Consider the following 27,815-nt stretch of genomic DNA (forward strand, 5'->3'; position numbering starts at 1 on the left):
GTTCTTGCATGAATGTGAAAATCTGGCAAGTCCGGAGTTTACCGGAGCTTTGTGTATAAGATTTGGTAACAGAGAGGATGTGGTGGAAGAATTTACTAAGCTAGCACAAAACAAGAGTGTGAGTGAACATGCAGAAAGATTTGAAGAACTCAAATCTCTAATGAATGCCTAGAATCGTTCCTTGCCTAAATTATATTATATTTCCAGTTTCGTAAGTGGATTAAGGGATGATGTAATGCTGAAAATTCTCAAGCTTACAATGCTAGTACAAACTTTTGAACAAGCTAAATGACAAGAGGAGTCCAATAATCCCATGGCTAAGAAGAACTTACTCAATCCAAGAATTGCAACCATCACAAAAAACTTTTGACCATTCTAAAAAAGAATTGCCTTTTGGTTAAAAACAAGACTTTGAAACTTTACATGAGTAGAGAAGGAGGTTGGGCGTTGTTTTAGATATGGGCAGAAATATGTACTGGATATCAGTGTAGCATGAAGGAAATACATGTGATAAAAAGAGTAAAAATGGATAGATTCCCGGATGTGGAAGAAGGTAATAGTAATGAAATTATAGTTGAAAAAGGCAAGGTCGATGAGTATGGAAGAGTGGTCAAGCCTGTAGCAATCAGGACAGGAAAATTGACGAGGAATGACACTTAAGAAGTGGTCATAGAGCTTATTCAATGGTCAAATCTATTCCAAAACCACCCAGGAAAAGCTAGAAGAATTGTCCAAACAATTCCCAGAATTTAAGATTGATTATTGAAGACAAGAATCTTTCCAAGAGAGGAGTATTATTACAAGTTGAGGAGGGAGATATTAAACATGTGACAATTACGGTTGAATGTCGAGTCAATTTTAGAGGGTAAGAGCAGCAAGTAACAGCAAGAAGAATAAGCATATAATGGAAATCAGGTAGTAAGCACGCGATAATAGTTAGCTAGATCAGTTAGTTGCTAGTTGAAGAATAAGCATTAAATTGAGATTAAGTTTTTCGAAGAAGTATTTAATCTCGTTTAATATTAAATTAATTTAGAAATATGTCTTATCATTGAAATTAAAAAAAAAAAAAAAAAAAACACCCGGAAGTGTCAAAACTGTTCCAAAACTCTCATCTTTGTGGCCAGCACCAGCAGTATCATTTTAGGACATGAAATTGATCCCATACATCGACTTGTTTCTCCACTATCCTAAACATGCAAACGCTTCTATCCTTAACCAATTTACTCGCCAGCTAACAACCCTCTCTTCCTTCCTGCCAACTAAACCAACTAATTTAAATGTTCTATGCACTAAAGGCCAACTGCAAGAGGCACTACTAGAAATGGCAATTCAAGGTCCTGAAATTAAGTTTGATGGGTACAATATGCTGCTAAACGAGTGTGTCAATAAAAGGGCTGTTAGAGAAGGCCAAAGGGTACATGCCCACATGATCAAAACATGTTATTTACCACCTGTGTATTTAAGTACTAGGTTGATTATCTTATACACGAAGTGTGAGCGTTTGGGTTGTGCAAGACATGTGTTTGATGAAATGCGTGAGAGAAATGTTGTTTCTTGGACTGCAATGATTTCGGGTTATTCTCAAAGAGGGTTTGCATCTGAGGCATTGCATCTTTTTGTACAGATGTTAAGATCAGGTGATTTTTTCTTTTGTTTGCTGGTGCTTTAGATGAAGTTATGGTTAGTAACAAGTGATATGTTTTGGGGCGTTGTATAAGTTGTGATTAGTTAAGTATTATATTAAGCTTTTATTAATCTCAAATGTGTTCCGTAGCAGAATTGCTATAAGGTTAATAGGTGTATGGGCTGATTATAATAACATTCTTTTTGCATGTGTTAGAGGAAGATACAGATCTATTGTTTCAATTTTGAGTTATAATGATGGAAATGATCAAATGCATTTTGTAAGATTAAAAGTTAAATTGCCATGATACATAAAGGATGACCTCTTAAAACTGTATAAGCTCACAATGAAACGTTTTCATATATATTTGCATGATAGGAGTCAGGTAAGCATGTTTGATTGTAATTTGTTTTCTATGTAAATGACCCTTGCAAGCTAGTCGGAGCACGCTTTTTTTTTTTTAGTCTGTGCTACTTGAACGACCTGGTGGGGAGACCATTAACTGAATATCCCAGCTAACAAATAGGAGATCTTGATTCCCATAGAGATTCAGGAACTACAGTCCATGGTGTTAATTATAGTGAATTAAGTTCATTTTCTCGCATTGCTTAATTACATTTTACTAATACCGATATGCAATTTGTGCAGATGCGGAGCCAAATGAGTACACTTTCGCTACAGTGCTCTCCTCTTGTACAGGTGTTTCAGGGTTTGAGCTGGGAAGGCAAATTCATTCTCTCATATTCAAGAGAAACTATGAAAACCATATATTTGTTGGGAGCTCACTTCTTGACATGTATGCCAAGGCTGGTAGAATCCATGAAGCTCGAGGAGTTTTTGAATGCTTGCCTGAAAGAGATGTTGTCTCCTGTACTGCAATAATCTCAGGCTATGCTCAATTAGGTCTTGATGAAGAGGCATTAGAACTATTCTGCCGGCTACAAAGGGAAGGAATGAGTTCAAATTATGTTACCTATGCCAGTTTGTTGACTGCACTGTCTGGGCTTGCTGCACTGGATCATGGCAAACAAGTTCACAGCCATGTGCTCAGATGTGAATTGCCCTTTTATGTAGTTCTCCAGAATTCACTGATTGATATGTACTCAAAATGTGGAAACCTTAATTACGCAAGAAAGATCTTTAATAACATGCCTGTGAGAACTGTTATTTCATGGAATGCAATGCTTGTGGGGTATAGTAAGCATGGTAAGGGGGTAGAGGTGGTTAAACTTTTCAAATTAATGAGAGAAGAAAATAAAGTCAAACCTGACAGTGTCACTTTTCTGGCTGTTCTATCTGGCTGCAGCCATGGAGGATTGGAAGATAAAGGGCTGGATATGTTTGATGAGATGATGAATGGGGGTGATGGGATAGAAGCGGGGATTGAGCATTATGGGTGTGTCATTGACTTGCTTGGGCGTGCTGGCCGAGTAGAAGAGGCTTTTGCATTGATCAAAAAGATGCCTTTTGAACCTACCGCTGCTATTTGGGGTTCACTTTTAGGAGCTTGCAGAGTTCATTCAAATACTAATATTGGTGAATTTGTAGGTTGCCGTCTTTTGGAAATAGAGCCTGAAAATGCTGGGAATTATGTCATTCTCTCAAATTTATATGCCTCTGCAGGGAGGTGGGAAGATGTGAGAAATGTAAGGGAATTGATGATGGAGAAAGCTGTGATAAAGGAGCCTGGAAGAAGCTGGATTGAACTTGACCAAACCATCCATACCTTTTACGCAAGTGATCGGTCCCATCCTAGGAGAGAGGAGGTATTTTTGAAGGCAAGGGAATTATTGGTGAAATTCAACGAATCTGGCTATGTTCCTGACCAGAGTTGTGTTTTATACGATGTGGATGAAGAGCAAAAGGAGAAAATACTTCTAGGCCATAGTGAGAAGCTGGCTTTGGCTTTTGGACTAATTTCTACTCCTGAGGGAGTCCCGCTCCGAGTAATAAAAAACCTCCGGATTTGTGTTGATTGTCACAATTTTGCCAAATTTGTATCGAAGGTTTATGGAAGACAAGTGTCTATAAGGGATAAAAACCGGTTCCACCATATTGCTGGGGGAATTTGTTCTTGTGGCGACTATTGGTGAGTTTTGATGATTTTTTATAGGATATGTGTTGGTTACTGCTGCTGGAGACTCTGGGAAGGTTATTCAGTTGTAGTTTCTAGTGGGGAACAACCTTACTCAAAAAACAACCTCCGTAACACCGTCGCGGTTGTTTACCAGCTCTATTTTATTTGATTCACCCAGCTATCCAAGCCCAGAAAGAGCAGTTACAGGGAGGTGGACTGATTATGAGATACATCTGTCTAAAAGCTTCTGGTTAACCAGATGCATGATGGCTTGCATCACAATCACAGCTATTTTCCTTCCTGTTCAGAAATTGCCTTCAACTGCTTGAGAACTTCAGATATAAAGGACTGCACAAGCTTGAAGAATTTAACACCTGACATAGAGATATAAAGATAAAGAATCCCTTTTTATAGCTGGTGGAGCAATAATTCATAACCAGGTTTTAAATTAGAGAATGGACGGTTCTTACCCAGGATAGATGAAAGTTGATGGGAGGATGTTCATGTGTAAACAACACTTTCACCATAGAAAACTTTTGAATATTTGCAGTTTGCTTTGTCCCTCACGCCTGCATTTTGCACCATTATATGGATCCTACTTCTCTTATCTGATGTAGCACTCATTTAAATATTCTTGTATTCATTTTCAATGTAACTAATATACAAAGAATTAACTGTCCATTAAACTATATATATATATATATATATATATATATATATATATATGAAAAGAACCCTAACAGTTTGTATGGAATATTGATTAATGGAAGAGAAAGAAAACAAGAGAAGTAAAAGGGATGAAGAGAAAAGTTAGATTCCAAAATTTTCTCAAGTCAGGAGAAAATGGGTGAATATTAAAAATTTATTGAAAAATTTTCAAATAATATAAAGAATAATATAAATTATATTCTAGGATATAATCTAATAGCTTAGGTTATTGGGTTGAAATGATTTTTTGACATGGTATCAGAGCCTTAATAACCAAGCAGTTACGACTTTGAATCTCATAATTTTTATTTATTTGATAAAAATTAAGCACAAAATAATATGAGCTTGTATAAGTTTCAAGTTCAAAAGGCTTTCATTTAAAGGGTGTGATAGAGAATAATATAAATCATATCATAAAATCTAATCTAATAGTTTAAGCTATTGGATTAAGATGATTTTTTGACACCCAACAAATAAAAATATCAAATATAAATCAGGACATTAAAGTAGGAATATTTTTTTTTTGGTTAATTTACCTTTTTTTTCCACGTACTTAGCCAAATAAGAGACATTTTTTTAATAGGAATGCTCAACTTCACTTTTGTTTCCCTTTAATTATAAAACCAAGGGAGAAAAAAATACAAAAAATGATTGGCACAATGTTTTTTTTTTTTTGAGAATATGATTCACATAATTGTTTCAAGAAGAAAATATATTTTTTAAAAAAATAAATCTCATTTTATAATTGTCCAGTCAAAATGTTTATCCGTTCCTAAAAGGTAAAAGAAAAACACATTTAGACGACAGTACGACGCTGTTTTGCGTCGTTTCCAAAATACTTCAAAACAGACTTCTCTCGTTAAACTCAGTCTCTGGGCTTTCTTCACATTTCTCTCTAAATAAAACCCAAAACAATGCCCTTCATAACGGCATCCTCCATGCTCCGCCACCGCATCTCCAGCGCCCTCCGAACCCGCGGCGGCGCAAAAGCTGGTCCCAGCAGATGGAAATCTCCGGGACACGAGGAACAACCCAAAGGTCACTTTCTCAATCGGACCCCACCACCACCCGGAGAGTCTCGTAAATGGGAAGATTGGGAGTTGCCTTGCTACATCACCAGCTTCTTAACGATTGTGATCCTTGGCGTTGGTCTCAATGCTAAGCCTGATCTCACTATTGAAACTTGGGCTCATCAGAAAGCACTTGAACGACTCCAGATGGAGAAGTTGGGCCTCTCCGGTTCTGCTGATTCTGAGTGAAATTGGAGATCTGGGTATGCTTTTTTTTTATCAAACTTTTGTGGGATTTTTCTGGGGTTGTTGATAATAACTGTGGTCAAATAAAAAGGGTTTTTGACCGACTGACTGATTGACTGTCTTCTGTAATTTGGATACTTTTTAAAGTAAGTTTATTTTTTGGTTGATGTTTCTGGTAGTTTTGTGATTTTCCTTTGCTAGTTATTTGGTGAATTGAATTGTCTGTGTGGATGCACTTTCTTTGAATTGAATTTGAGTTTTGATTGTGTTAATGTGAATGTGACTTGTCAGGTAAGTTGTTTGTTTCTTAATGAGAATTTTTTATTAGCATTTTAGTACCTTTGATCAATTGATTACCATGTTTGAAATGCAATGCAGGGCAGCTTTTCATGGGTTGGAGCTGCTGAGCATTATGTCTATGCGGGGATTTTCTCTCATTGTTGTTATATTTTCTGATGTTGGCATTGTGTGGTCGAATAAGGTTTTTTGATTGTTGAAAAGTGTGCTTATATGGAGCCTGGTTAAGTGTTTATTACAGCATGACTGTTACACCAGTCTAGAAATTTTTTGGTCAGAATTTTTAACTGGTTTTGATTTCGATTACATGTTGGATTTAACTTAAAGTTCCTTCATGAACTGGATCACTCAATTTGAATTGGCTAAATACCGGTGTGATTAAAGGATATAATTACCCAGAATTCTGCCATGATGTTTCTGGCATATTTGATGTTTGAGGTATTATGAGTCTTCATAACTCGGTTATGGTCAGGTTAGGATTTGGGAGTTGGGATACTGAAGACATGATGATTATAGTGCTTCAGGAAATTTATCGTGGTTGTATCTATGACTTCTAATAATATTGAGGCATTGGGTGTTTCATTACTATTTGACAGAAAGATGCAATATGCTATTGTGGAAATTACATAACGCAACCTGGATGTGGAGTTTCACTTTCACGTGCCCAATATACATATAATCATTATTTGATGTGAATATATTGGATTCTTGATGTACATCTGGATGCTTTTGCAAAACCAAAGTTAGTAAGGGGGTTGCTGGAGAGAACTTTTATATATGGTTTCAGGGGAAGGTGAACTGAAGTGTTTTAATTAGTACCTAGCAAACTTTATGTGCTGAGATTTGTTGCATTGTCAATGCATAATACCATTAAAGCATTTGTGGAACAGGCTGTTGTATCCATTTAGGAATTTACTAGCTGAACTTCTCAAAAGAATGGCTACTTGTAGTATCTTTGGAGATGGATAGTAAAACTGAGATGCTACCTATGAGAGATGGTTGTGCATGTAGGTGGACCGGTAGCAGGACAGCAGAATGATAGCACACCACAGTGAATGGCACAATTAATTATCATGCATAAATTCAGACAGTTTTTTTAGTGTGAAATCTAGCCGCTTATAATTGAGTGATTGTTAGTTTTGGTTGTTTGATTATGGTTTTCTTCAATTGTACAATTCAGCTTCTTCTGATTATTTGATTTATTATTTTTAAATTATTAAGTTTATGTAATGGGTTCTTTGAAGCTTTTATTATTACTACAGCTTTGGACGGTTTTTCTTTCATTGTTGGACCTATATTTGCCTCGAATAACAAGGTTTCTTCCCTTGTTTAATGGAGTGGTTTAATAATTGTTTGTTTGCTTGATTGGAATTTCTTTGAGCTCAGGTGAGGTCAATCTTTGTATTAGTTGCGACCTGGGAGGCTGTTCAACTTCTACGTCTTGTGCACCTTGCGTGTTAGTTGTTGGGGATATTAGCTGCTTGCATACTTGGTTATGGTTATGTCATAATACATGGTTGTAATAGCGTGTTAGGAAGTGTTTCGTTATCATGTTCTGTCTTAGAATTGAAGTTAAAAATCTCTGACTAGTTCTCTATGGTGCAAAATACTGATGCAAGGTTCTAAAACTGAAAATATTTTAAACATCTTGGACCTAAAGTTTGATCTGCCTAGGTTGCATACAAGTGTTCTTTGTTGTTAAAGAAAATGCAGGGAAGTGTGGGGCTTGTATGGGGATTGTTGCATAGGAGTCATGGATGGTGCTGTGGTAAGACGCAATGACATGGGCATGAAGCATGGTGAAAATCTACCTCTGTGGCCGTCCTCAATGCTTGATCTGCAGTGTATTTCTAAGAATAAACCAGAGATGAACCTTGATTCTATTCAATTATTTGGGTTCGTTGGCAGAACTTGTGGGGATGCGTAATTGATTTTTGAGGTGACATTGTCTTGTGCAGAATGTAGGAAAATGAACTACTAGTAGCTTTGAAGTTTCAACGACCATTCACAGGCTGACCCCTTATCCTTTGTGGTGTTTCTTGCCACCTTTTCTCTTTTGGCAACTCTGATGGGGTGTGAGCAAGGTTTTTGAGTTTGTTGGGTCATTCTTTTGATTAATGATCCTACTAGATGTTTTTTATCTGCCATATTCATCGAACTCGCAGATGCCAGTTGGTTGGGATTGAGAAAATGCAGAAATAGGGATTTTCTTTGTCATGCTTTTGTTCATTTCTGTTGACGACAGCTTGTGTTCCAATTCTTCTTCTGTCCTTGCCGCTGCTCTTCTTAACAGGGTCTGCTTTCGCTCTACGAATTAGCATGACCAGTTGCATAAGATCAGCCTGGATAATCTTGCTCCCAATCGGCGAGGTTTTGCCTTCAGCTCACCTAAAATAAAGCAAATTTTCTCTCATAACCAGTGCAATTTCTCTGTTTGGTTAGACTATCTACGTTAGTAAATATGTTGTGTAGTTATTTTTTGATCAGTTGAATGATGCATCATGTCTCAAATTACTCTGGGTTTTGGACAAAACTCTAAATAATTCCTCATTTTTCATGTCATGGAAGCCTCCTCCCTAGGGCAAACTAGCAATTCGGATGTGCTCTTTCATTTGTTTTGAAGGGTGGCTGAGATTTGAGATAGGTTTTCTGTTAGTTTCCCGGGCTACCTTTGGGCTTGTAAGCAAACCAATCGAAGGCCTCTCTTGTAAAAGCATCAAAATGGGCTCCGAGGGTTTTAATTTTTATCCTTTTCTCTGAGGGTTATGAGAAAGAAAAAAAAATTGATTGGTTGATACTACAAGATGTTGAAAAGCCATGGAGCCTTTTGTAAATTGCAGTTGCTGGTGTTTCTTCAACATTTCATGGGTAGTAATAACTCATAGGAGCTACTGATATTTAATTAGAGGAAAGAACAAAGGTAGAATTTAAACTTCTAATCATTTGATAAAATGGACTCTCATCTCGTATCAATCAACAACAATATTAACAACAACAAAAAAACACATTTAGTTATCTAATAAAAGTTATTCATGGCTATGTATACATGGTAATACAGTTAAAATTGTATTTTAAAAAAAATTAAATTGTTTTTGTTTAAAATTAATTTTTTTATGTTTTTAAATTATTTTGATGTGCTGTGTTAAAAATAAATTTTTTTAAAAAAATTATTTTTATTATTTTTAAGTTAAAAAAATATTTTAAAAAATAACTATAATTTTATTTCCAAACATCTGTATAAAGGTTTGCCGGAGAACTAAGACAATCTAGGCTTTATGTTACATGATTTACAAATTATAATAATATTAGAGATCGAGGACATCATCATCATGTAATGTCCTTGAATGATTTCTTTATTGGAAGAAAAGTCACCAAAACTGCTTGGCAAGTGATCCCTTTCCTTTCCTATTTTGTTCTTCTTTTGCCCTTTCCTTAGTATTTATAGGCCAAAGGCCCTTTTGTTCAAAGTGCTTTTAATGATGTTAGGCATGTTCCTTGCAAGTGTCTAGGGTTCTTCATTTCCTTCGCAGTTTAGTATGCCTCTGGAATTCGCAGAAAACAGCAACAATCTGTACAATTATTACAATCCCAAAACGTTGTAAAATGCGGGGAAGCCATGATCATAAAGTTTAATTTGTAATATACCCAGCTGAACACACCAAGAATCTATATATATATATATATATATATATATATATATATATATATATATATATATATATATATATATCTTCCCTTTAATTTTCACAATTGTACAAGCAAATCAAGCTGTGCAGATTCTGTCACAAAACATGAGAGCTGTGGGAAAGAACTGTCAACAAAAAAATCCCAGCTTCTAAACTGGATAACCCCGCTATAATCAAAGATTTAATGAGAACAAATGATGAAATTAATCCATGGGGCATCGTTTCCTCAAATTTCTTACAAGAAGTAGTTGTGATTCTGACATGGCACCTAGCATTGCCAGTGAACAGGATTACAAAAGCATAACATCAGCACCCATTTTCACGCATCATTTGTCTTCGTTTCAAGCTTGATGACGATGTTCAGTCGATTAGCAGGTTCATCCTTCGCTGACAGTTCTTTCTTTGATGGAAACAAGGTCTTAAAATCAAGGAAACTTTGTCATATATACTTGTTGCTCTCTTGATCAAGGTCTTGTAGCAGGTGATTGTAAACGACATCATGATTTTTAGGGCTAATAAATGAATTTTCTTGCATCATCAAGTCTGGTAGGGAGGGGGCAGTTATCGTGACCTGTGGTTTAATTAATTATTGATTCAAATGCAGTGTTTGTATACAAGCATACTTAGCCAAAATAGCTGATTTAATGATTTTGTTTAAGCATTGTTAAATGTCATAATATATACCTCAATATTCCCACCAACTCCACTAACGACGGACCAAGACCCTAAACATTTTCCAATTAAACTTTTCCCAATTGAACATTTCTTATTAAACTTTTCCCAATCCTTTAAGAACGGAAAATTCATGATTCGATTAGGGTTTTAGATGAATTAAAAAAATATTAAATTGATTAAAAGTGTGGTTGTGTCTACTTTTTAAAGTGTTTTTCATATTGAAATGCATAAAAATAATTTTTTTATTTTTTAAAAATTATTTTTAAAATTAAAATATCAAAATGATTAAAAATATATATAAAAAAAATTAAATTTTTAAAAACAAATGTATAATCATATTTATGAAGACTCTCTAGTTGATTTGCTTAGGTTGACTTAAAAAATCTAAGTTTTTTATTAAGATAGTTGTCAATCTAAATTTTTTAAAACAAAATATATAATTATAAAGTCTCGAGTTTGAGTCAAGATGTATATTTTTTGTAAAAACTTAAAATAATTAGGATTTTATTCATTCACCTGAACTCGTGAAATGAGATTTCCTCCAATTCAAAAAAAAATAGTTGTCAAATGAAGTCCGACCACTTTGAAGTTATTTAAAAGGGGGTAAAATTGTTTGTAAAAAAAATTAAAAAAGAAATTACATGATTTTCTAGCCTACACGTCTCTTACAAGACCAAAAGCTGTACCAGGACTCGTTATTAATAATTATCAAAATTCTTATACGATGGCAAATCAATATTGACCGTCACTTTGATGTACCAGGGCTGTGAGTGGGTTTTAAAAATTTTAAATTTTTATTTATTTAAAATTATTTTTTTAATTTTCAGATTATTTTGATATAATGGTATCAAAAATAAATTTAAAAAAATAAAAAAAAATTATTTTAATATATTTTCAAATAAAAAATATTTTAAATTATTACAGCTAATATAATTTCATTACTGATCGTTATAAATGCGTTATAAACATTGGGTTTTTGCCACATAGATCCATACATGATTGCTTTGGATGCATCCTAGATTTGGGCAATTTTACTCCTCTTTCTAGATAAACTGTGGCTTTGTGGAAAGGCGAAAAGATTTACTTCTTTCTCTGGCTACACTGTTGCTTTTGTGTAAAGGTGACATCAAAGGCAGGGAGATCTCTTTAGCAACATTGTCTTACAAGAACGACGGGTCTCTCTTAAATAGAAAGTCATTGTCGGTGCGTTCAGCTGGCCTTTTAGAAAATGACACAAATGACGGTGCCCTCGTCTATCAATCACATTCAGTGGCCTTAGAAAATGACACAATTAAAGTGAATTTGCACTGGAGTTTCAATGATTTTTAATTTTATTTTATTTTTAATTTTTTTATATTATTAAATTATTTTGATATTATGATATTAAAAATATTTTAATATATATAATATTTAAAAATAAAAAATATTTGAAAAAATAATCTCAATTATACTCATGAATAAACCTTAATCACAAATATATTGTATCAAGATTGCATGAATATTTAGCAGTCACAATATTATTTAAAATGGATGTTTGAGAGTAAGGTAAATATTATTTTTTAGAGTGTTTTTTATTTGAAAATACATTAAAATAATTCAAAAATATTAAAAAAATAAATTGAAGTAATTTTTTTTATAATAAACATGTTCAATCTTGATTCCAAACGAAATCTAAATGCAAAATAAATTTTTTATAACAACATTTTAAAACGAAGCAAAAAAACTAAAAATAAATCAAAATAAGAAATTTTTCTCACAATGAACAGACGATGTAAATGCAAAATAAATACCGTATATATCAAAATTTTCTTACCTTAAAAGTAATATATATATATATATATATATATATATATATCATTTTTTTTATAAATTATAAAGATAAAAGATTTGCGATGAGGGTTGTTTTGGGTAGTATCCGAGAGATGAGGGACTCGATAAGAGTTTTTTTTTTTTTTTTGTTTGCGGTGGTTGCTAAATAAACATGTGTTTTAGCCACCTTTTTGACATTGTGATTCATGTGCTTTTCCATGTATTTTTTAAAGTGTATTTTAGGTGTTTTTTTGTTATTTTTAAAAAATATATCATCATTTTCTTTAATAATTTTAAAGATAAATTTTTTTAGATGAGGACTGTCTGGATGATGTCCAAGATATGAGGGCCTCAGTTATCGGTGATAATTGGGAACAAACATGTACTTGTCTAATGTTTTTATTCTCATGTTTTTTTAAATAATTTTGATATGAGAATCTTAAAATGATTTAAAAAATAATAATTTAATATTAAAAAGATATTTTTAATCATGTTACCAAACATATCTTTTTTATTTTTTATTTTTAATATCAATATATTAAAATAATTTAAAAATATTAATTTTATATTTTCTTTAAAAAAAAAATAGTAACTATTGCATCATCAAATACACACTAATTAATGTTTAACATGGTAAATTATCTAAGTAGAATTGTGTTGTGTGATATTTGAAAGTGTTGCATTTTTTGTTTGAAAATATATAAAAATAATATATTTTTTATTTTTTAAAAATTATTTTTAATATTATCATATTAAAACAATTGAAAAATATAAAAAAAAAATAAGGAAAAATGGTTTAACCACGAAAACGGCTACCTGAAGATGAGATGTTTCTATCGTCTCGTCTCTGTCACTTTCAATGATTTATCAAATACAAGGACAGTAAAATTAGCTGCAGCTTTTTATCATGAAATTACCTTCTGTTTCACTTGGACAGTTGGGCTGAGGTGATCACATGAATAAACTCACCCTTTCCACGTGAAGGGGACTGATCTTGAACCTTAGTAGCTAACAATTCCAACCAAAAAAAACAAAAGTATATAGAATTATTATTATTCAATTCGGCTCAATCTAATAAAATAATCTAAAAACATATTTAATAAAAATAATTATGATTATTTTTTAAAGTATTTTTTATACTGAAATATTTTAAAATAATATTTTTTATTTTTTAAAAATTATTTTTAAAATCAGCGCATCAAAACGATTTAAAATATATATAAAAATATTTTAAAAAAAAACATGATATGCATAAGTTTTATAAATATAAAAGAGAATTGATCTTACCAGACACAATAATAAATTTTAAAAAGAAAACTTAAATTAACATGTTTGAATTTAAACCCTGTTTGAAAATATAATAGATATTTTTTTTATTTTAAAATATATTAAAATAAAAAAATTTATTTTTAATATTAAAATAAATTAAAAATATAAAACAAATTAATAGTCAGTGACATTTATGGCAGTGTGGAGAGTGGAGAGCATAGTTATTAAACCCGGCCCGGCCCGGCGGGTCAACCCGGGACCCGGTCGACCTGGTGGCTGGACCGGTTCGGGTTTAATAAAAGATCGGCTGTGGCAACAGCCCGGCCAAACCCGGGCAAACCCGGACGAGACCCGGGTTTTTTTTAAAAAAAAAAATATGGGATAAAAAAAATTGATTTAAATATTTCAACTTAAAATGATAACATAGTATCTTTTCAAAGTGGGGTTTAAAGTCCTTTCATATATATACTCTATGTTTACATGAAAAAATCATGTTTTTCAATGTGGGATTTGAAACCCATTAGTATATATACTCTATGTTCCCAAGAAAAAAATCATGTTTTTTCAATGTGGGATAAAAACCCTTTTGGTTTAAATACTTCAACCTAAAGGGATAACATAGTATCTTTTCAATGTGGGATTTGAAGCCCTTTCATATATATACTCTATGTTCTCATGAAAAAATCATGTTTTTTCAATGCGGGATTTGAAACCCATTAGTATATATACTCTATGTTCCCAAGGAAAAAATCATGTTTTTTCAATGTGGGATAAAAAACCTTTTGGTTTAAATACTTCAACTTAAATGGATAACATAGTATCTTTTCAATGTGGGATTTGAAGCCCTTTCATATATATACTCTATGTTTTTTATCCCACATTGAAAAAACATAACTTTTTCCTTTGGGAACATAAAGTATATATACTAATGAGTTTGAAATCCCACATTGAAAAAACATAAATTTTTTCATGGAAACATAGAGTATATATACGAAGTGGCTTTAAATCCCACATTGAAAAGATATTATGTTATCCTTTCAAGTTGAAGTATTTAAACCAAAAGGTTTTTTTATCCCACATTGAAAAAACATGATTTTTTCCTTGGGAACATAGAGTATATATACTAATGGGTTTCAAATCCCACATTGAAAAAACATAACTTTTTTCATGGGAACATAAAGTATATATATGAAAGGGCTTCAAATCTCACATTGAAAAGATACTATGTTATCCCTTTAAGTTGAAGTATTTAAAATATTATTTTAAATTTTATTATTTATAATATGTATAATCTATATTTACATGGATTTTTTCATATAAAATATTAATTTTTTTTAATCAACCCGGATAATCTGGGTTGACCCGGGTTAACCCGGGCTGACCTATGAAACTTGAGACCCGGTCCCTTGGCCGGGTCAACCCCGAGCCGGGTTTAATAACTATGGTGGAGAGCATGGATCTGTGGACTTGTCAGGAGTAATTAATGCTCGGGAAGCAATCATAGAATTGGATTAAAGTTTTTTAACATGGAAAATTAAATGCAGGGCCCTAGATTATCTTGAATGGGAAAAAAAGATATCTTCCAAGAGATTTGCTGTTTGACCTGGGAGGCAATGAAAGTAATGGCGGTCTAAAGTCATGAACATTTAAATACCCGAAACACCCTCCTCCTCCCAAACTATTTGCTTTCTACCATCATGGCCTTGTTATGTCCACGATCCCTTCATTTTCTTTTGATTTTTCTCAGACAATTTCTCAAAAGTATTTAAATCGCAGTTAATTTTTTAACTTATCTACTCAAAAAAATTAATTATGTAAAATTGCTTACAAAATACAGTCCATCAATTATGTAAAATTTGGTATACATGAACTATTTTGATCCATGAATCCACAGCTACGCGCATGTTAGACCTCACTATATTGAAAATATATACTACAAATTCAAGAGTATGTTTGGCCGAGAGATTGAATCATTGTTTTATTATTTTTTAAAATATATATATTTTAAATTAATTTTTTTATATTTTTAGATTATTTTAATAAATTAATATCAAAAATATTTTTTTAAAAAAATATTAATATATTTTTAAATAAAATAAATATTTTAAAAAATAAAATTTATCAAACACTATCTAATTGTAAAAACAATAAGAGATGCCACATTACAAGTGTGTTTAAGAGTAGTGTTATAATTGTTTTTTTAAAGTGTTTTTTTATTTAAAAATATATTAAAAAAATTTATATATTTTTAAAAATTATTTTTGATATCAGTGCATTAAAATTATTTAAAAATATATTAATTTAAACAAAAAATTAAATTATTTTTAAAACATTTTTAAAACATAAAAATAAATAAAAATAGAAATTCAACATCACATCCAAATCACAGAGCACTAATCTCTCCCCGCTCCAGACGGTTTCGCGGACAAAGACAGACCCAGTTGGGTAATTCTAGAAAAACATGATGGCAGTTTAGGTATACCGAAAAAGTCTTCCACGTAACGCGTCAAGCCCCAAACTGGTTATCCCCAGTCACCTCCCTCCCACCGACAGCCTCTTCCCGGTCATAAACATGTCCGTGCAAAAATGATGCCCTCACCTTTTTAAATGCCAGCCAGCTTCCCGCACTCACTTACTGCTAGAGCTCCCTCTCTCTCTGCCAGTCGCAGTATAAACTATAAAGCTTCCCAGTTCACATGCCGTTTTAACCACACAGAGAGAGAAAGTGAAAGGTACTGTTTGTAGTTCACTAATTTATTTATAGACAAGTGATAATCCCGAAGAGAGGAAGATCATTTTTGCCTCTCTTTATCTTTCTCTGCAAGCATGTTTTGGAAGCTGAGCAAACAAGACGATACGGTAACTTCTTCTTTCATTACTTTTGTTTTTAACGGCGAAAACAGCTGCTTAGCTTTCCCCAGTCGTTTCGTACAGTCCTTTGCTGTCGTTTTTGGAGCCATTAATTAGAGAAGACGAAGTGCATTGTGTTTTCTCGATTTGTTGAAGGTTACAGTTACAGATTATTTATTGTTTGTTTGAGAAGTGATGATGTAGTAGATCTGGTTTTCTGAAGGTGATTGATTATAGTGAATGCTTGAAATTGGATTGGATTAGATGCTCTTTTTACCTGTATTTTATTTTTATTTTCAATGGAGAACAACTGGTTTTTGTATGTGATGCAGGATCTATGTTAAAATAAAATAAAAACGGTGTCGTTCTTCTTCAGAAATATCTATTCTCACTTTATCTTATTTTGAGCCAGCTAGTTTTATTCCTTTTTTCTTGGTTGGGAGTGGTCGGTCTACTGAGACTAAGTTTTATTTATATTAGCTTCTAAAACTATGGAAACTTGCTTTCTTATTGCAGGCTTTGCTCTGCAGAAACTAGAACGAGTTTCCTTTGCTTGTTACAAGTTGAGGGAGTCAGCTTATGATTGATAGGTGGTTGTGATTATGAATCTGGATGATAGATAGCATTAACCATCTGAACTTTAATTAATATTTTTTATTTATTTTCTGGTTGGTTAATGATATTTTCTCTTGTTGACCGCAGCTTACTAGCTCGCTCGCTCATTTATGTGGAAGGGAGGAGGTGAGACAAGTTAAGAATGAAAGAGAGTGACAAGAGAAGAACTCCCGGTAATAATCAGTCGAAGCGCTCGGGAAAAACTGAAAGGAGAGACCGTAAACCGAATCAAACGACGAAGGGGATTGAATCTAAATCCTTGCATGCTATACCAGACTCCTACAGTGCTATTTTAGTAAGTGATTCGAACACGGGCTCAGAGCCCTCTGAAGTTTGTGATAGCTTTGTTATACATTATGTGGATAATGTCAACAGGTCTGAGGAGGCTCCTCAAGATTCAAAAGCCGATTCCATGATTGCCAAAGTGAACAAGGATGAGGCTTCAGATGACCATTCTGGTGACTTAGATAGAGAAGCTAAGGAGGGGAAGGAAGATGAGTCGGATTCTGAGACAACACAAGATTCTGTATCATCTCAAGGGGATTCGGTGACAGCTGAGGGTGAGAAAGTAGAAAACGTTTCGATAGTCCCAAAAACAGTTTCCAATAAGAATTTATCAGAAAGCGGTCCCCCGCGTGGATCAAGGGTGAAATCTGATCGCAAGACTAGTATATCTAGGTCTAAAGCAGTAAATAACACTCCTAAAAAACCTGCAAAAACAAATAAAGGGCCTTTGAAAGTTACTTCGAAAAGTTCTTTTGATAAGAATTCTAAAGACATGAGAGTTCCTCCTAAACCTTCATTAGAATCTTCTGAAGGAGTTGATGATAAGCCTGCAGAAGATGTCAAAGAAATAGATTTTTTAGATGAGGCCTCAAATGGTACTCAGAGTGTTGCAATTGACAACGTAACAGATGGTGCAGAAGAAAATGGTGAGCATGAGGATGAAGCAGAATTAAATCAAAGGATTGAAGACATGGAAATGAGAATCGGGAAACTTGAAGCAGAGCTCAGAGAAGTTGCTGCTCTCGAAATTTCACTTTATTCTGTAGTCCCAGAACATGGGAGCTCAGCACATAAGGTGCACACACCTGCAAGACGCCTTTCCAGACTCTACATTCATGCTTGCAAGCATTGGACTCTAGTTAAGCGAGCTACGGTTGCCAGAAACACTGTTTCAGGACTTGTATTGATTTCCAAGTCCTGCGGTAATGATGTTTCAAGGCAAGTAAATATCACGTTTTATATTAAAATTTGTTTCCAAGTGTAGCTATTTTTTCATAGTGGACCAATAAGATTTTCGTTCTGTTTTTGAAGGTTAACATTTTGGTTGTCCAACACAATTGTGCTGAGAGAGATCATTTGTCAGGCATTTGGAAGTTCACGGCACTCAAGTCCCCTTGCAAGGCTTGCTGAGTCCAATGGGGGTAGCAAGAAAAGTGAAGGGAAGCCTACAGCACTGAAATGGAAGGGTGGTTCTGGTAGCAAACAAGTTAACGGTTTTATGCAGTTTGCTGATGATTGGCAGGAGACAGGAACCTTTACTGCTGCATTAGAAAGAGTTGAATCGTGGATATTTTCCCGTGTGGTTGAATCCGTATGGTGGCAGGTAAGAAAGAGTGGGGATCGGTAATGTTATAATTTTATTGTTGATGCTTGTACGTAAACCATAATTATTTTAAACCCTTTTTCTCTCTCTCTATTTTTTTTAGCAAATAAATTCCTGGCCTTAACTTCATTTAGTAAATTATCATATTTTCATTAACAATATGCCATTCATTGTTAGAAAAACTGTTCTGGTAATGGAAACAAATAAAGAGTTGGCTTAATCTATTATGGCTTTCATTTAATTTACTGCATAATTAAAACTCATACCTATACACACCTAGGAGGAGTATTTCTTTCCAATATGGGATAGAAATCTTTTTCTTCTTTATTCACTTACAAACTACACCAACATTCATGTTACGGCCTTTACATTTTAAATTCATTTATCTTTCTAAACTTTATTCTATGCTCTGATGTTTTCAGGCTCTGACTCCACATATGCAATCTCCTACTGGGGATTTGTCCTCCAATAAAACCACTGGAAGGTTGCTTGGACCAGCCTTGGGTGACCAGCAGCAAGGCAGCTTTTCTATCAACTTATGGAAGAACGCTTTCCAGGATGCTCTCCAACGACTGTGTCCTGTTAGAGCAGGAGGTCATGAGTGTGGTTGCTTGCCCATCATTGCAAGAATGGTATTTAGTACTTCTAGTTGTGTTCCCTTCCTTTTCACCTGCAGTTTCTATATTTCAGTCTTACACGCATGACATTATAAGTTCAAGTCCGAGAAATATCCCATCTTTCATAAATTTTTAGCTGACTGTAGTCTGGTTTTGGCCTTGTTTTCAATTCTTGGCGTGGGTGGGTTACTTGGAATTTAATTTGTTTCACAGGTTATGGAGCAGTGTGTTGCCAGGCTAGATGTGGCAATGTTCAATGCTATTCTGCGCGAGTCTGCCCATGAGATTCCAACTGACCCTGTTTCGGATCCTATCTTAGATTCCAAGGTTCTGCCAATTCCTGCTGGAGACTTGAGCTTTGGTTCTGGGGCACAACTCAAAAATTCTGTACGTATTAGTACAGCCTTAAAATGATTTTACTGCCTCGTCCATTTTACAATTGCTTGAAATAGCAAGTACTATTCTGATGACTATAATTCTCTTCACTCTGGCCGAACAGCTTATTAAACTTGTCACTTTGCACTGCTCTGCTAGATAAGCGTACTGTACCATTGGAAACTCTTTAGTCTTAAACATATTCAGTGAAGCTTTGCTAGCTCATTGTGGTTCTCATCAATCTGGCCAGACAGTTTATTAAACATGCCACTTTGCACAGCTCTGCTAGATAAGCATCCTGTACCAATGGAAACTCTTTAGGCTTAAACATACTCAGTGAAGCTTAGCTAGCTCGATGTGGTTCTCATCACTCTGGTCAAACAGTTTATTAAACATGTCACTTTGCACAGCTCCACTAGAGAAGCGTACTGTACCAATGGAAAATCTTTAGGCTTAAACATACACGGTGGAGCCTTGCTAGCTTGGTGCAGTTTGTTTCTGCGTCGCATATTCCTCTGTGAAATCAAGTTGAAAGTTTACTTTCTACAAGTGCTAAAACATGAGTGGCTTACTCTCCATGCAGGTTGGTAATTGGTCTAGGTGGCTTACTGATATGTTTGGGATCGATGCTGATGATTGCTTGAAAGAAGATCAGCATGGCAGCGAGGATGATGACAAGCAAGATGGTGAAGCTAAACCCTTCCTTCTTCTTAATGACTTGAGCGATCTTCTGATGCTTCCAAAAGACATGCTAATGGACCGATCAATCAGGAAGGAGGTTGATTTTATAGTCTTATTGCTTTTGCATGGAAACATATGTTATTTGCACAGCCTTTGAGTTAATTAATTTCACAACTGATTTATTTTCTGCCTTTATGTTTCAAAGGTGTGCCCATCAATTGGTCTTCCATTAATTAAGCGGATACTCTGCAATTTTACACCTGATGAGTTCTGCCCAGATCCTGTCCCTGGAGCTGTATTAGAGGCATTGAACTCCGAGGTAAATCTTTATTTCCTGTCATTCAATTTCATTTTGATGTTTAAAGCCGGATAGTTTTGGAAGAGTTGTCCTCTTTAGAGATAATACTCACAAATATAGAAACTGATGCAATAACCATCGGGTGCATGTTTTTTACATTTGTCAGAGTACCGTGGAGTGGAGATTGTCAGGAGATGCTGCCAGAAACTTCCCTTATACGGCTGCCCCAGCTGTGTACACACCGCCTTCCTCCGATGATGTGGCAGAAAAGGTTGCAGAGGCAGGGACCAAGTCTCAGTTGTCAAGGAATGTATCTGCTGTGCAGAGGAAAGGATACACCAGTGATGAGGAACTGGAGGAATTAGATTCACCTCTCACGTCCATAATTGAAAAATTGCCATCATCCCCAGCTATCATCATGGCCAATGGAAGTGGAAAACACAAGGAATATGCAGGGAATTCGATAGCAAATGCAAGGTATGAACTTCTTCGTGAGGTCTGGTCTGCATGAGGATTGGGAGTGAATCTTGCTGTATATCTTTTCTTTTCTCATAATTCCCTTCTTATCAATGTAAATATGAAGAAAAAAAATCACTCTTGAAAAATAAGCAGTGAAAGATGATTCAAGGTTTCAGGTTTTTTGTTCAAATGCAGCAGAAGCCATGCCATTTGCTTTCTTGTAAACTACAGTTTTTTAGTTGATATGATATGAATTGTTTGGATGAGAATATTAATTTAATTCAATAAAAATACATTATCACCATTTACGTGCCTGGGAGTGTTGTTTAGTTTAAAGAAAACAGTTGTCAGATTTCAAGGTGTCAGAGATGTACAGTTCGCAAGCGTTGGCAGGACATGGAACTAGCTGCTAGTCAGAGGGTCAAGACTGGGCATGAGATGGGGGGAGTCCGTAGGCGCCGCTCGTAACTTCGAGTTTGTAAGCTTTTGGTTCTCGTGGACCGCGTGGGGTTTGTGAGCTTGTTTAATAGGATGGATATGGTTGTATTTTAAATAATTTTTTATGTTAAAGTATATTAATAAATTTTTATTTTTTAAAAATTATTTTTAATATTAATATATTAAAATAATTTGAAAATACTAAAAATATATTAATTTAAAATTAATAAAAAAATAAAAAATATTTAAATTTTTTTTAAAATCACTTTTAAAATATAAAAATAAACAATTACTTAAATAAAATTAGAAACCCCATCTGGATATTTACCCTGGCATAGGATGGCTTGGTGGCCCAGAGTGTAGTTTAGGTTGTGTTCTTTTAACCATTTTGGATATTTAAACATGTGTGAGTCGGTGAATTAATCTGTTACTTGGTTTAACTCGTGAGACTTGATAGAGTCAGCTTAAATTTAAAAAAATTAATGAACTTTTTAAAATTATTTTGTTTTAGTTTCTCTTTTTAGTTTGTGTAAGAGAAAATAACTTTATTCTCTTTAAAGAAAGTCACTATAACATTGTTTTGAGGTTGGGTTGATGCATGTATGGATGAAATTTGACAATTATAGTAAGTGATTATTTTATATTTTTAAATTATTTTGATATGATTATATTAAAAATAAGTTTTTAAAAAATAAAATATAATTATTAAATATATATTTTTTAAAAAATTATTTTAGAAAGTAATTATTTCAACAATACCAAAAAAGATTTACACCATCAGCATCTAGCAAACGTGAAAACCACCAGTCTAGTGTAAGAAGTTGAATACTTCTTGAAAATAATAATGTCTCTATTTTTTTATATATATAATAAGGGTATTTTATTGCAAATTAATTGCAAATGTACTTCTCACAAGATCTTACTTAGTAGCGCGCACCCTCCATCTATCTAGCGCGTTCAAAAAAGTTTCAACGAAGTTTTTTAAATATTTATCTTGGAGATCAAATTAGAAATCCATGTATTAATAAGATAGATGCTCTGATGTGGAACATGGTTTGATTTCCCCGGATTACTAACTCGAAAGATCATCAGCCCAATATAAAGCAGGCAAGCTACGATTGCAAACTTTGAGCATGGCGGGTCAATTTGAGAGCGTGGTAAAGATTAATAGTCTTAAACTCGAACATAAAGAAATGGGATGGGCTTGAGCAAAGAAGAAAGAGGATCCCCACTGTGTAAACCTAGTTCTTCCGGGCTTTCCAAACCGAAGAACAGGGTGTTGTAAATGACATGAGCATAATCATGCTTGGGCAAATTCCTCAAGTTTCCACTCCTGATTCTGCTGTGAACTTGTAAATATTTTCAGAACAACTAATATCATGTCTCGTCATGGAACAGGTTGAGAATTTTACCATTAGAATTGAGCAAGCTAGCAATTAGTTCTTTTAAAATAATTGCCTAAGCATTTTGATGTTTTAACTTGTTCGATCAATGTCCTTGCCGAAAGGTCCAAAACCCCAAACCCAAAGTCTGGTGGAGCAGAGAATATCATACAAACTGACACATTTTTCTTTATGTTTTCTTTTTAAGAGAAAAGTCAAAACGAGATATATGAAATCAAGTTTCATTTACATGCAAAGACCAGAAGCAAAGAAAAACAAAGAGGGCTAATCTTCTGTCTCGAATATTTATACTGGAACTGAGTTCTCCTCGGGAGTGGACAAGTATGAGTCTGAAACGTGAGTTTTTGAGCCTAGAGACTGAAGTGCTCTGGTGACTTCAAGCACTGATGGTCGTTTCTCTGGCAGCACTGAAGTGCAACGAATGGCAATGTCTAGAGCCGCTAGCATCTCTTGTTGGGAAGAGTTTGATATCTTAGAGTCAAGAACTTGGACTGCTCCATTTGTGATGTTGATTTTCCTCCGAACCCATTTCACGATATCAACAGAGTCTGCTGGTTCTGCTCGGTCAGCTTGTCGGCCTGCTATCAGCTCTAGAAGCACCACACCGAAGCTGTAAACATCCATTTGCTCGGTTGCTTTCTTTGTGTATCCACATTCTGCAATGAGCAGCTAATGAGAGAACAATTCAAAGAACACGCACAATATGGATCTGTGAAGCTAATTTTAAACACGTGACAGAACAATCTGATCGTTGTAAATACAAAATACTAACTAGGGGTGAAAGAAGTGTACCAGGAGCATTGTAGCAAGAGCATGCAGATTCTGAAGCAACAGTTGTTTGAAATGAGGCTTCTCCCACGATTCGGTCGAGAGCAAAATCTGTGAGCTTTGGTTCAAAGTCCGCATCCAGGAGGATATTAGTCGACTTAATGTTTCTGTGAAGTAAATGCTGGACATAATGCTTGTGAAGGTATGCCAATCCTTGAGCAACCCCAATGGCAATCTTCAACCTATCACTCCATTGCAACTGAAAGTCCGGTCTGCTAATTAAATCCCCTAAGCTCCCCTTTTGCAAGTATTCGTAAATTAGAAAGATTGATTCCTCTGAATGGCAAAATCCAAGAACTTTAGTGATGTTCTTATGTCTGATCTTGGCTAATGTCTTGACCTCAGCCTTCAATGCTTTTGGAGATTGGTTCCCGATATTGACTAGCTTCTTCACGGCAACCAGTTCACCACTTGGTAAACATATAATGTACACTCTACCAAAAGCTCCACCATTTCCAACAGAACTTTTCTCATCCATTCCCATGACTAAATCATGCTCTGTGACTCTGAGAGGATAGAAAAACACCGAATGCCAACTACCCATTTCAGATTTCCATTTAGTGGATCGGTGGAACACGAAAAACCCAGCAGCAACAAGCAAGACTCCCAGACCAAACGCTATAGATATAAGGGCACATGCCAATGAACTAAGACCCGCAGAATTGCGATGTCTTGGCAGATCATCAAAACAAGAATTGGGCAATCCTGGGCCACAAAGGTGAGGATTTCCTTCCAGGAATGAAGCAGGGAGTCCAGAGACTAGAGCTGGGGGGACTTCTCCAGATAGAAGGTTAAAGGATACATTGAAGAGAGCAAGCTTCAGATTTTGAAGCCCTTCTGGGATTGAACCAGTGAGGTTGTTATCGGAAAGATCAAGGTAAGTCAGCACAGGCAAATCGGCAAGGGATGGAGGGATTTCCCCAGTAAGACTGTTGTCTGCCAAAGACAAGGAGACCAGTTTCCTGCACTTTTTCATCTCAGGAATTTGACCAGAAAGAGAATTGTGGGATAAGTTTATGATACTCATAACAGGAGAATCACAAAAATTCGGAGGTAATTCACCATAGAGACCATTAAGAGATGCAGAGAATCTATACAAGCTCTTAACCAGACCAAGACCATGGGGAATTTTTCCAGTGAAGCTGTTGTTATCTATCTGAACTTGCTCCAATTGAGCTGCCATTGACATTGAATCTGGTATTGCACCAGAAAATCTGTTGTTCTCAGCTCTAATTAGCTTTATTTTGCTTAGTGACCATAACCCACCTGGGAAATCACCAGAAAACTCATTGTTTTGAACTTGAAACCTCTCAAGATTAGAGCATTCACTAATGGAGTTTGGTATCGAACCATTGAAGAAATTAGTGTGGAGACCGAGGTTTTTAAGGCCTGGTGCGCTGCATATATCATTTGGAAATGACCCTAAAAGCTTGTTTTGAGAAACATCAAAAGACACTAAGTTCTTAGAAGAAGACCCTAGTGTTTGAGGAATCATACCACTCAGATTGTTCTGTGAGAGGTCCAAAATGGTTAACCTTTGCAAAGCCACAAAAGAATCAGGAATTTGACCATAAAAACCAGAACTTTGCAACAATAGCTGCTCAAGCTTCCCCAGTTTCCCAATCTCACTAGGAACACCACTCATCAAGTACAAATTTTGAGACAAATCAAGAACAACAAGCTCAGTGAAATTCACAAATACAGAAGGAACACTACCTGAAAGCAAGTTGCTTCCCAAGTTGAGTACTTGCAACTTCACCAATGAGCCAATGCTTTCTGGAATCCTTCCCTCAATATGGTTCTTGCTAAAATCAAGAACTCTCAGAGACTGAAACTGAGAAATCTGATCTGGGATAGGACCCCAGATGAGGTTGTTACTGACATTCAAACTCTCCAAAGAACTACATTGAGAGAGGTGTAAAGGTATAGGCTGGTTAAAAAAATTGTCAGCAAGATTGAGAAGAGTCAAATTGGTTAAATCACAGATTGAAGAAGAGATTTCACCAGAAAGATTCAAATTTTGAAGGTTGAGAGAAGTTACAGTGAGTGAAGGTGAAGTAGAGCAGGTGATTCCAGTCCAGTTACAGGGATGGACATTTGAGCTGTTAGACCAGCTTGTAAGAGAGTTCTTGGGGTCTTGAATGGAGTCTTTGAAAGAAAGGAGGATATCAGCTTCCGTTGAAGAAGCTGCTGAGCTAAACATGAAGAATGCGAGGCTAAGACAGAGAGCAAAAGTGTATGTGCAGGTGGTAGCCATTGGAGGAGAAAGTGAGAGAGAGCCTGGTTGTGTTTTTTCAATGTTTTTCTATTTATCAGTGAAACGAGGACTGTGAGTGAGCTTGACTTAAAGAAATGGTTTGCCAGATGTCGATGGGTTAAGAAGAGTGTTCATGTATAAAAAAGGCCATTAGAAATCTTTTGGGTGAAAGCGATAATAAAAGGTGATTCAGATTTTATTATGAATTCGATACAGTGGATGAATGATGCTGATTTTTAAAAATATTTTTTTATTTAAAAGTATATTAAAATATTTTTTATTTTTAATATCAATATATTAAAATCATTAAAAATTATCAATTTAAAAAATAACTACTATGATACTGTCAAATACTCTAAATTATCATAATTTTGTTAGTAATAATAATAAATAAATTATCTAATATGAAATGAAACAAGGTTAACACTCTATTGATTACTAAGAGAAGGAGGGATTAAATTTATTTCACCGATAGTTTTTCTTGTGGATCATCTTATGACCGATTAAAAAATAAAATGATTGTATTTAATAATTTAAGCTGTTAGATAAAATTTTAATATATAATCTATGTTATTTTCTAACATTACTATTCAAGTGAAAGCTCTAGTATAAGGTAATAATACCCCGTGTTTAGTTTTTATTAAATAAATAAATATAATGAGATTTAAGTTTATAATCACTTAATTATTAAGATTTTGATATCATATCAAAGAATTATTTTAATTTAATAATTTAAATAGTTAAATAAATTTTTTAAATATAATTTATATTATTTTTTAAATAATGGAGGGACATAAACCATCAAATATGAAATAACTCTAGGGTGATTAGATTAAATTAAAATAACTAGGGCAAGTCTGCAACTGCTGGTGTGTGTGTGGAAATAAAGAATATTATGAAACGTACATTATGAAGTTTGTCATATATGGACCTGTAATTGATGTGGGCGCCATCATCCTCGAGGCTAAGAGTGCGGAACAAACAAAGATAGGTTAAATTTAAAAACAGGCGACGGTCCACTTGATTTACAGTTACACCCACAGCTATAAAATAAAATATAACGTGTTTTTACTGTATACAGTACTGTACCCACCTTCGTAAATTATTGACAACACTGTTGACTTTTTTCTCTTTTCTCTTTTGTTTTTTAATCGGGATGGTTGTGTTAATTTATGTATATTTTAATTAATTTTTAGATTTATTTAACACTTTATAAATCTAATAAACAAATAAAACACCGTGTAAATAACCAGCATGCATAAAAAAAAACAAACACGGATGCAGAAAAAAGAAATAAGTCCATTTCCTTGCTAGACCTGCTTTTCTTTATATCTTGATCGTTGAGCTTTATCTGCTTGCTATTTCATCCTCGTGATTTATATTGTCATCGTTTTATCTTAAGATTTACTTCACTTTGCATGCTATTATTGCATATACGAAGTGTGAAAATATTCTGATATCACATTAAATATTAATATTATAAAATAAAACTTTGATTTATAATTTAAAAAATAAAAGAACAAGGACTAGAATTAACACATCAAACAAACAACATAGCTCTTTTCGTTTTCACTGTTTGAGGCATGGAGAAGTTTAGTTTAGTCACTGAAGTTTCAATTTATGCATTTTTTGATCCCTAGTATTCTAGAATTTACATTTCGCTTCTCAACTTTATTTTTTCACGTTTCATTCTCTAGACATTAAGATAAAGGAAAGGTTCGGCTAACTATATTACAGCTAAAAAAAATTAATATCGGAGTCAATATGTTTATTTTAGAGAAGAGAATTTAATAAAAATAGTTTTTAAAAAAAAAAAAAATAGATTAGGACCGTAAAGTTTTTTTCAGTCCAGCTTGTATTTTTTTTTAAGTGATTAGATAGTGTTTTATGTTTAAAATGGGTTTATTGATTTTTTAGGGTGTTCTTGAGATATTTTAGAAGAAAATATAGTTAAATTTTGATTTATAAATAAAAAAACTCA

General features: G+C 34.2%; 4 protein-coding genes across 7 annotated transcripts; 3 read left to right on the top strand and 1 right to left on the bottom strand.

The window, feature by feature from the left end:
- The first annotated feature begins 608 nt into the window (after positions 1-608).
- On the top strand, positions 609-4,253 carry LOC118051996 (putative pentatricopeptide repeat-containing protein At3g13770, mitochondrial). The gene is made up of 2 exons (XM_035062806.2): positions 609-1,640; positions 2,276-4,253. The coding sequence occupies exons 1-2, from the start codon at positions 1,151-1,153 to the stop codon at positions 3,718-3,720; spliced, it is 1,935 nt and encodes a 644-aa protein (XP_034918697.1). The 5' UTR covers positions 609-1,150; the 3' UTR covers positions 3,721-4,253.
- A 1,015-nt stretch (positions 4,254-5,268) lies between these two features.
- On the top strand, positions 5,269-8,481 carry LOC118051986 (uncharacterized). 3 transcript variants are annotated; one of them, XM_035062795.2, is made up of 2 exons: positions 5,269-5,685; positions 8,259-8,481. In XM_035062795.2, the coding sequence occupies exon 1, from the start codon at positions 5,327-5,329 to the stop codon at positions 5,669-5,671; it is 345 nt and encodes a 114-aa protein (XP_034918686.1). In that variant the 5' UTR covers positions 5,269-5,326; the 3' UTR covers positions 5,672-5,685; positions 8,259-8,481. The 3 variants fall into 3 exon arrangements, with proteins under 3 accessions (XP_034918686.1, XP_073261220.1, XP_073261221.1); XM_073405119.1 differs by lacking the exon at positions 8,259-8,481 and adding an exon at positions 6,047-6,359; XM_073405120.1 differs by lacking the exon at positions 8,259-8,481 and adding an exon at positions 6,052-6,359.
- An 8,543-nt stretch (positions 8,482-17,024) lies between these two features.
- On the top strand, positions 17,025-21,222 carry LOC118051969 (uncharacterized). Of its 2 annotated transcripts, XM_035062788.2 has the most exons (8): positions 17,025-17,164; positions 17,245-18,093; positions 18,187-18,478; positions 18,901-19,110; positions 19,309-19,482; positions 20,054-20,248; positions 20,357-20,470; positions 20,616-21,222. In XM_035062788.2, the coding sequence occupies exons 2-8, from the start codon at positions 17,282-17,284 to the stop codon at positions 20,958-20,960; spliced, it is 2,142 nt and encodes a 713-aa protein (XP_034918679.1). In that variant the 5' UTR covers positions 17,025-17,164; positions 17,245-17,281; the 3' UTR covers positions 20,961-21,222. The 2 variants fall into 2 exon arrangements, with proteins under 2 accessions (XP_034918679.1, XP_034918667.2); XM_035062776.2 differs by lacking the exon at positions 17,025-17,164 and having other exon boundaries at positions 17,171-18,093.
- Positions 21,223-22,892: 1,670 nt separating this feature from the next.
- On the bottom strand, positions 22,893-25,962 carry LOC118051960 (probably inactive leucine-rich repeat receptor-like protein kinase At5g06940). Its single transcript, XM_035062765.2, has 2 exons — positions 23,542-25,962; positions 22,893-23,405 (listed from the first exon to the last, which is right to left on the bottom strand). Exons 1-2 carry the CDS (start codon positions 25,832-25,834, stop codon positions 23,035-23,037), a joined length of 2,664 nt encoding a protein of 887 aa, XP_034918656.1. The 5' UTR covers positions 25,835-25,962; the 3' UTR covers positions 22,893-23,034.
- Between the last annotated feature and the right edge of the window lie 1,853 nt (positions 25,963-27,815).

Source organism: Populus alba, chromosome 16 (assembly GCF_005239225.2).
Source record: "Populus alba chromosome 16, ASM523922v2, whole genome shotgun sequence".
Lineage (NCBI taxonomy): Eukaryota > Viridiplantae > Streptophyta > Magnoliopsida > Malpighiales > Salicaceae > Populus > Populus alba.

What these genes read in the sequence shown, in the direction of transcription:
- LOC118051986 (XM_035062795.2), top strand. Translation starts at nt 5,327, where the DNA reads ATGCCCTTCATAACGGCATCCTCCATGCTCCGCCACCGCATCTCCAGC.
- LOC118051996 (XM_035062806.2), top strand. Translation starts at nt 1,151, where the DNA reads ATGAAATTGATCCCATACATCGACTTGTTTCTCCACTATCCTAAACAT. An exon ending in TGTACAGATGTTAAGATCAG is followed by an intron (nt 1,641 to 2,275) that starts GTGATTTTTTCT and finishes CAATTTGTGCAG; the next exon opens with ATGCGGAGCCAAATGAGTAC.
- LOC118051969 (XM_035062788.2), top strand. Translation starts at nt 17,282, where the DNA reads ATGATTGCCAAAGTGAACAAGGATGAGGCTTCAGATGACCATTCTGGT. An exon ending in TTGAATCCGTATGGTGGCAG is followed by an intron (nt 18,479 to 18,900) that starts GTAAGAAAGAGT and finishes TGATGTTTTCAG; the next exon opens with GCTCTGACTCCACATATGCA. An exon ending in GGGCACAACTCAAAAATTCT is followed by an intron (nt 19,483 to 20,053) that starts GTACGTATTAGT and finishes CTCTCCATGCAG; the next exon opens with GTTGGTAATTGGTCTAGGTG.
- LOC118051960 (XM_035062765.2), bottom strand. Translation starts at nt 25,834, where the DNA reads ATGGCTACCACCTGCACATACACTTTTGCTCTCTGTCTTAGCCTCGCA. An exon ending in CTCTTGCTACAATGCTCCTG is followed by an intron (nt 23,406 to 23,541) that starts GTACACTTCTTT and finishes TGCTCATTGCAG; the next exon opens with AATGTGGATACACAAAGAAA.